The sequence below is a fragment of the Cucurbita pepo genome, chromosome 13 (assembly GCF_057944985.1).
Source record: "Cucurbita pepo subsp. pepo isolate OVF chromosome 13, ASM5794498v1, whole genome shotgun sequence".
In the NCBI taxonomy this organism is placed as follows: Eukaryota; Viridiplantae; Streptophyta; class Magnoliopsida; order Cucurbitales; family Cucurbitaceae; genus Cucurbita; species Cucurbita pepo.
In genome coordinates this window covers 1,765,939-1,775,420 of record NC_141810.1, presented here as the reverse complement: position 1 = coordinate 1,775,420, position 9,482 = coordinate 1,765,939, and the positions used below count along the sequence as shown (strand labels likewise).

Genomic DNA, 9,482 nt, shown 5'->3' with positions numbered 1-9,482 from the left:
TTTTCAGCACCTGATTTGATAGTAATTTTCTTATTTTCTCTATAGAACTTTGGGGAGATTAAGCCATTTGAATCCGCTCTCTCATGGACGAAAAATGGTTTGAGTGTTTGTGTAATTGCCTAAGCCCACCGCTAATAGATATTGTCCACTTTAGCCCGTTATGTATTGCCTCAGCCTCACGATTTTAAAACGCATCTACTAGGAAAGGTTTCCACACCCTTACCAGGAATGTTTCGTTCCCCTCTTCAACCGATGTGGGATCTCACAATCCATCTCTCTTGAGGCCCAGTTTCCTCACTGACACATCGGCCGGTGTCTGGCTCTGATACCACTAACAAATATTGTCTTCTTTGGGCTTTCTCTTCTGGGCTTCCCCTCAAGATTTTGAAACACATCTAGTAGGAAGAGGTTTTCACACCCGTATAAGCAATGTTTTGTTCCTCTCTCCAACCGACGTGGGATCTCATAATCTCATAATCCACCCCTCTTGAGGCCCAGCGTCTTCGCTGACACACCAACCAGTGTTTGGCTCTAATACCATTTGTAACAGCCCAAACCCACCGCTAGCTAATAGTTTTCTTTAGACTTTCCCTTCTAGGCTTCTCCTCAAGATTTTAAACTGCGTCGACTAAGAAGAGATTTCCACACCCTTATAAGAAATGTTTCGATCCCCTCTCCAACCGAGGTGGGATCCTTTGGTCAAAGTGGAGAGACCCTACATTGCTGCATATACTAAGAGTTTGAACACCGTCCCATTTCAACTACAAGGACAACCCTACAAGAAAGGTTTTGAGTATGAGTTCCAAGCAATATATAAATGTCATGAGCCCTTTCTGTTTCTTTTGGGTATCACAGTCAATTAGAAAGCAAGCTGGTTGACTGATAAAATGAAGTTCTTAGACATATCCCAGACCAGACCAGACCAGACCAGACCAGAACAGAACAAAACAGCAGCAGATCAATGTCATAATCAAAGCCAAGGACAATCAATTTCCTTCATTGAATGGAAATATAAACTCACAGATATCCAAATTTAGCGACAGCAAGAGCCAAAAGCCCCACCAGATAGATGCCTCTATTATACACATATAATGGAAGGACCATTGCCCCTTTTGAGTACCTAATACCTATTTTCTTCTTTCTATTTCCTGAAACCAGGCTCCCACAGCCTTCACAAATAAAAGAATCATGTAATCATATAATTAAACCTGTACTATACCCGATAATATCGAAGACCTGCACGGGATGTTTAACTAAATCATAGAAACAAGATGGTTCAGTCAGGTCGGAACGATATATTGAGGGTGGTTCATGATTCATGAACTCCCCTTAACTAAGTGGTTCAAGAGAATTGAGTCATAACCGAATAGGCAAACCGTAGTTGAGAAATGTTCTGATTCGTCCGTCCCATCCAGCGGTTACGATCACGAGACCCCACATATGCGGAGAGCTAAGCATGCTCTGGCAAGCATTCTTCAAAAGCTTGAACTCAGTCTTGCACATTGAAGGGGAAGGGGTGGTTATTGAGCTAGAATCATGGAGTTTTTCCTCTGGCCAAGTTGCAGTTCCTTTGAGCAACTCGGGAAATAGCGTGCGACTTAGAGAGAAGCAATCCGGTGAAGATGATGGAACCTTGTGTTCTCTATCACCATTGTCATCGGGATACTTCGGCTCCATTTCGAGGATACTTCCTGCTGTGTTGCAAACTTGTGTCGGGGACAAAGGCGGTTCGGGCGTGATTTTCACACCAGACCAAGGTATGGCTATTGCCGCGCTACGAGAGAAGAAACTTTCGGACGACCAAATTTTCTTTTTCCGAGATGCTTTGTCCTTACAATTATAGTTCCAAACATAGACATTTTCTTCACTGGCTGAAACAATATGCTTTCCATCAGATGTAAAAGAAGCAGACATCTTGTTTCCACCATTTCTAAGACCTAACAAGAGAAACAGGGGAAGAAAGTTAACGATTCTGTTTCGTTCTTCGTTGGCATTAACCCGAAAGAGGAAACCATTGGCATACCCTTGAATTTGCAAATGACGTCACCCTCAGAAATTATATGAACCGGTGAATCGACAGAACAAACCATTAGTTTGCTCGGGTCGCTAGGCGAAAACTGTAAAAACAAAATAGTATTAATACAAAAGCGAACCAAATCGATATGCTGGGAAGACTGTTGGATGCCCACATAAATACCTCAAAGCCAATTATTCTGTTCCCGGGCGACTTCTTTTTCCCGTTTAAGCATATCTGAGCATCGAGCTCCAATCGATTATCTGAATCCATAAAATATTAAATAAACTCAACATCAATACTAACCGAAGAGGCTGATTGCAATAGCACAAACTACTAGAGTGATCGATCAAATTAAAAGGTTACGGTTGTTATTGTAGCAAATCTCATAGTTCAGAGGGCGATCGATCAAATTAAGAGTTCAGGGGTGTGATTGTAACAAACCCTATAGTTTAGGGATGGTTTGTGCAATTTTTCCAAAAGTAAATTTGGCTCACAGTTTAACCTATCTGATTGTAACAGCCCCAAGCCCACCACTAACAGATATTATCCTTTTTGGGGCTTCCCCTCAAGGTTTTAAAACGCGTCCATTATGGGGAGGTTTTCACACCCTTATAAGAAATGTTCCGTTCCCCTCTCCAACAAATGTGGGATCTCACAATCTACCTCCCTTGGGAGCCCTGCGTTCTCGCTGGCACACCGTCCGGTGTCTGGTTCTTATGCCATTTGTAACAGCCCAAGCCCACCGCTAGCAGATACTGTCCTCTATGAGACTTCCCCTCAAGGTTTTAAAACGCGTCCATTAGGGAGAGGTTTCCATACCCTTATAAGAAATGTTTTGTTTCCCTGTCCACCCGACGTGGGATCTCAAAATCCTCCCTCCTTGGGGCCCAACGTCCTCGTTGGCACACCGCCCGATGTCTAGCTCTGATACCATTTGTAACAGTCCAAGCCCAACGCTAGCAGATATTGTCCTCTTTAGGGCTTCCGCTCAAGGTTTGAAAACGCGTCCACTAGAGAGAGGTTTCCACACCCTTATAAGAAATGTTTCGTTCCCCTCACTAATCGATGTGGGATCTCACACTGATTTATGACACTCAATCAACTCGTCTTGCAACTAAGAAAGTCATATCACTACACAAATAAATTGGAACTAGAGGCAAACCTTATAGCATTTCGAAGGAGTTCTATGCATATCAAGTAGATTATATTAATTAAAAGAATAATAACACAACATAAAGAGAAAGAAAAATCGAATTAGTACGCGTACCTATAATGTTATAGAAATGGCAGTTTCCGGTCATGGATCCCACGATTCCTCCCTACAAACAGGTAAAATAAGAAGGTAGGAAATATAACACAAACCGGGATGGGTTCGACAAACAAAAGAACACGAAGATGACAAAACTATATCAAACCTTTCCATCAGGTCTGTAACAGACCGCGCTTACAATCTCACGGATATCAATATAATCAACCACTTGACAAGCAAGAACTTCCCAGATCCGAACTTTACCATCGATCGAGCCACTTATGAAGTGATTTTCATCTTGAGGGTTGAAACTAACACACGTTACTGCAAACGATGCAAATGAATCATCAATATTAATGCGAAATCAAGCATTCAACAAACACAGATATACGTATGTCCGAAGAAGTCTACCATAGTTATTATGACAGTAAACTCTTAGGCACGTGTCACGTCCCAGCTGCCAAAGACGTACTGTCTTATCGACAGAAGATGATAGCAGAAGCTGCATAGAACACAAAATTAGTGGCCATTTCAAGAGCATTAGAGGTATTCATGGCAACCATAAGCATACATCCTGAAGATATAAATTATACCGACCCCTTTCTTTGACCAAGATAGATCCAAGATCTCGCCACCGTGTCCCGAGAACTCGTGCAGAGGTTTCTCCAATATTCTAAATAGCTTTGGTGGGAAAATTACACACGCCATGCTTGATGATCTCTTCACTTTCGTCTTGCCTACAGTCTCATTTGGCACATCCAAGGGTTCTAATTTGGACGAGTGATTCATTGAGAAGTATAAAGAGGATGGATCAACATCGTGAATGACGAAATTATCGAATTTCACGTCCTCACTCACTTGCCATACACGCACAATGCCATCTTCACCAGCAGTAGCCAAGTATCGTCCATCAAAACTGAACTTCATTGTAGAAATCGACCCTTTATGTGCTTCGAATTCTTGTCCTACAAAAAGGGATGATAATTCCTTGGAGTTCTTTTTATATGGATGAACACGAACTTGTTGTATCCCCGTCTTAGACGAAGAATTGAAAACACTGCTCTTCGTTGCACCCTCCCCATTGTCGACTATACAAGCAACCGTACCCAATTTTCTCAGCCAACCCATCTTCGCTTCTTTCCTGGCATTGACTATAGGTCCAACCTTTTCAACGTTTTTCCGAAAGAGTTTCCGAACCAAGGGAGACTGCCCAATGTTTCTCTCGAACTCATCAAAACTAAAGGATCGGTTCGAACCAACTTCCCGTAACACGCTCAACGCTCCATCTTCATTGAAACTATCCACAATAAACTCAGTCCCATTGTCCAAATTCCTAATAGTACAATTCTCCTCCACAGCAACATTTCCTGATGATTCAGGAGCCTCATTTAACATGGAAGACATTGTAAGACTTGAAGAGAACTCCCCAACAGAACCGGAAAGTCTCAACACCGTTCCACGATCTTCCCGAATTCTGTCCCGATGAACCCTTCGACACGAATCACCTTCCTCTTCATCTCTGATTCCAAAATTTTGATCCAAATCCGAACCCATCCATTTGAAGAACTTGTTTCTGCGCTCATAAACACTTTCCACGTCTCTCATCCATCCCCCATAGCTTAAATTTTCAAGAACATCCTTATCATCCCCAAAACTTGTACTACAAATCTCAGAGCAATCAGATCCCCAATCAGACACAGAGGAGATCTCCTCACGAGTATCGTAGAATCGTTCAAATTCCTCCTCACTGAAGATCAAATCCATCAGTTCTTCTCTCTTATTAGCCCTCATCGCTCAAATCCATGGAATCCTGACTAAAATTTGATAGATAAACACCAAATCAGAACCCACCCGTTTGAACCGTCGCACACGCTCAACAATCAACTATAGATCATCGTTTTCAAGAATTCACAAAAATTTACAACAACATAATGAAAACCGTAAGATCCACGGTCACAAAGGCATCATCAATATAATCAAAACAGGAACATCGAATCAGTCCACAAAATCGACCAAAAAACAGAAACCCCAGAATCAAAACCAGAGAAATTACAGAAGAAAAAGAGGAATTAGAGAAAAAAATACTGAAATGGGTAAGGAATGATGGAGAAAAGGAAGCGATTGTTCTTACTGGGTCAGCCCAGAACTCGGGTCAAACCCATCTGGGAGTCCTGCTCTTTTTGGACTCTTCTCACCGGCGGAGTTACCAGATGCGGAGGCAAAGAATAGTGTGCGTTGATATTAACTGTAAGCAAAGCGCTTGGATGCCACAGGCTGTGACAACAATTAAGACCAATGGAAGCTGAAGGTGAGGTTTGTGGAGAATCTTAGTACACGGAATTTCAAGCCGCTCTTTCTTCTTCTTTTTTTGGTCAAAATTAAACTCTACTATACTTCTTCCATCAACACATCCTTTGGATGGGTCGAGTTATCAATAATAATGGATCCTAGCACTGATAATCAACGTGTTCGTGAAGATTACAAAGTAGTTTAGTCATGCTCGTATCGTCAATTCATTAACTTTTATAATAAAAATCCATCAAAATTCTTATTTACTTTAGAATCTTCCGTGTAATCTCTTGTTAGTACTTTGCTTTATTACAAAAAAAAAATGGTGAATATGTCAATATGAACATAGCTCAATTCTAATTAATCTTATATTATTTTTTATATATTGAAAAATAATTTAAAAAAAAGAAATTTTAAAAGTGGGTATATTTATTTATGGTTGAACGACGCTTCCAATTGAATGGTTCAACCACTTCTGAGGTTGCTATCCACACTTTTTTCTTAATTTTATTCCCGTTTTCTAAGATCTTTCCTTATCGATTACAACCCGACTTTAGGGTAAATTCAACATTAGTGGAACGTTTTTTTAATATTAAAAAAAAAAGGTGAAAATGTCACGAGCGAATTTAATATAGATCTTTTTAATTTTTCATTTTTTTTCGTATCCACCCCAAATAATTATATATATTTATTATTTATTGAATATTGGAAGAAATTCAACAAATAGCTTAATAGTCTAAAAGGATAAGTCTAATTTTTATTTTTATTTTCTTTCTGTAATTTACTAATTGTTTTATGTAGAAAGGCATCTCTATTATTGGATATTTTATGGAATTAAATTATTATTTTCTTTTTTTCCTTTTTAAATAAGAGAATATATGAAAATAATAATAATAATAATAATAAATTAAAAAAAGAAAATTATAATAAAAAAAATGGTGCATAGAAATAAGGAGAAAAAGGGGAGAAAAGAATGGTCAACTTCATCTAGTGGGTTCTACCCTAAATTGCATTGGGAATCTTCTTTGATTTGAATATCTTATAATTCATAGTTGACCCACAAAAATAAAAGTCATCAACCCTTTGGTAAACTTAACCACACATTGACCCTAGTACGAATTTAACCCATCAAAAGCAAGTCCTTCCACGCTTCCTCGGTTTGCTGGAGCCAGAGCTAGTTGGGTTGGGGAGAGAGTGACAGAAGACATGCTCGTACAGTTTAAAGATGTGTATGATCAACTCACTGATGGTCCGTCATGAAATCTTTATTGGTCCTAGCCACTCTACCTACTTGTACTCATAGCTTGATTAGAGGTCGACAAGTGTGGTCCGGTACAAAAATATAAGACGGTCATTTGGACATTTGTTTAGATTTTATATAGGTATTAGACCACCTTTTAGATTTGGGTATTTCAGTCATTTACTAAATTTGATTTTAATATTTTAAAGCAATTATATTTTGCTATTTTTAGATCTGCATTAAATGTTGGTAAACAATTTTTTAAAATCCTTCTTTATGGGTTGGGTTCGGGTCCAGCCCATTCTACCAAGCAGGCCATGCTCGGCCCATGTTTGTGGCCCAATCACAATTTAACAAGAAATTTATATTAAAATTTATTACACATAAAAATTTTAATTTATATCTCACAAAAACAATTAATTTTTCACCATTTCAAAAAGATAAGATATTTGAATTTTTTCTAATATTTATTTCAATAGTAAATTATTAATGGTCAAACTAGAGAAGTCAACAAGCCGGTTGGGAAATCACTCTCACACATTATAGGACGGGCATGTTATGTTCATTAATATTGTCGTAATTGTTATGAACAAAATTACCGAATTGTCACTCTCGTGCACTATAAATGTGTTACGTCCACGGACAAAATTACACTATTATCCTTGATTCAATTTCATATTTTTTTGACAAAATATTTAAAATATTATATACTATTTATTGAGCTATGGTTAAATTGACATCTACGTATTTAATATTTATTTTTTTTCGAATAAATATAATCGGTAGAATGTCCACTTCGCCCTTCGGTGGACAAGAAAAATTCATCACTAGATTTGGTGGGTCCCATATGGGGAAGAATCTAGTCTAATCTAGTCTAGTCTAATCTATCAAGGTCCTCGTGAATCAACGGCTGTGATATTCCCATCGGCTCCCATCGCAATCAGTTTGACCTAAATTAAATGAAATTGCCGCACTGGATTTTTTCTTTTTTCTTTTTCATATTTTAATGGGAATATTTGCGATAAGGAATAATTCACACACACAAAGCATATCGATTATCTTTTTTAATTTTTAATCTTTTGGGTTTTTTTTTTTTAATTTTCGGTGCCGACTGCTGACGTGTGACGCACTAGCACATGCGGTCCACGTTTGACAACAGCCTAGTCACGTGACTTCATAAGATAGGAACGTTCAACTCGATTTAATTTATATATAAAAAAAATTAAATATTTATGTCACAATTTTCCACAATGTTATGATATTGTCTACTTTGAGTATAAACTCTCATGATTTACTAATTAAGATAGTATTCTTTGATTATAAACTCATGATCATTCCTTAAATTAGCGGATATGAGACTTTCATCCAACGCATATAACTCCAACTCTAAACCAAAAAGTTGGATTAGGTTATATTTTTCGATTTGAATTGGGTCGAACTTTAAAAAATAAATAATTTAATTTAATTCACGAGTTGAATTTTTTTTCTAGTCAACTCGAAAAAATGAGTTACAATTCAACCAAACCGAGTCCTACCTTATTTTTTTAAAAAAATTAAGAATACTTGAAATTTGTAACGGATGTCGGTGATGTCGTTGTGATTTATAAATATTTGATATTTAAACATTGTGATATTTTAATTACTAATATATGATGTATCGTGGATAAATACGGGACGACCCAACTTACTCGGTTGAGTTGCTCAATTCACTCGTTCAACCCACTTAAAATGGAGGAGGAAGCGTCTTTGCTGGCACTCGTTTGTCTCTCCAATCGACGTGGGATATCACAAAAAAAAAAAATTGGTAGAAGAGCGTTGCTATTTACGTAATTACAAGATAGTCCCCCAATTTGCCATAAATATAATTCAAGGCCCACAAAAACACAAAATTGCACACAGGGAAGCGATTATTTGATTATTTGATTATATATCATCTGACAGAGAGTGGCACGTGGGCAAGCGTGCTTGGAGGGGCCCATGTAAATAAAAATGAATGGCTATGATTACGCCATGGCATTAGGGGGATCGCAATCATACACCGTTAAAAATATGATTGCATTTCTGCGGTTGAGTGAAGGTGAAGCCAATGCCAAACAGCGAAAAAAATAAAAATAAAAATAAGTTCAATATGATTATTTAATCAATTATTTAAGTTCATATTAATGAAATTATAATTATACTTAATATCTTTGTTTCCAATTATTATAATATAATGTTCAATAAATTTGAACAATTAATGTATCAATTAAATGTACTCATTGTTGGAAGATGAAAGTCCCACGTTGGCTAATTTAGGGAATGATCATGAGTTTATAATCAAAGAATACTCTCTCTATTAGTGTGAGGCCTTCTGTGGAAGCTCAAAGCAAACCATAAGAGCTTATACTCAAAGGTGGATAATATCATACAATTATCTACTATGAATTGAGAATTAAATGGATTACAGATGACGGTTAAGAGACTGACATTGGTTGAAGTCCTAAGAGACACGTTTTAAAAACATTGAGGAGAACAATATTAACAGTGAGCTTGAGCCGTTACAGTTTATTTCTCATACATCCAACCGTGCAACGATCGAGAAACGGACTAGCCATGGTCATGGCCACTAACCCATCCACCAACCCACCCACACTAAGTTTCATATTTCTTTACATGTAGACAAATATTCCCACTAAGTCTAAGTATAC

The 9,482-nt window shown here is 37.7% G+C and overlaps 1 protein-coding gene across 1 annotated transcript; it reads right to left on the bottom strand.

Moving 5' to 3' along the window:
* Nucleotides 1-967: 967 nt before the first annotated feature.
* On the bottom strand, nt 968-5,627 carry LOC111783949 (uncharacterized). Its single transcript, XM_023664772.2, has 8 exons — nt 5,398-5,627; nt 3,864-5,080; nt 3,678-3,768; nt 3,433-3,590; nt 3,285-3,336; nt 2,198-2,277; nt 2,024-2,117; nt 968-1,937 (listed from the first exon to the last, which is right to left on the bottom strand). Exons 2-8 carry the CDS (start codon nt 5,055-5,057, stop codon nt 1,357-1,359), a joined length of 2,250 nt encoding a protein of 749 aa, XP_023520540.2. The 5' UTR covers nt 5,058-5,080; nt 5,398-5,627; the 3' UTR covers nt 968-1,356.
* Nucleotides 5,628-9,482: the final 3,855 nt, after the last annotated feature.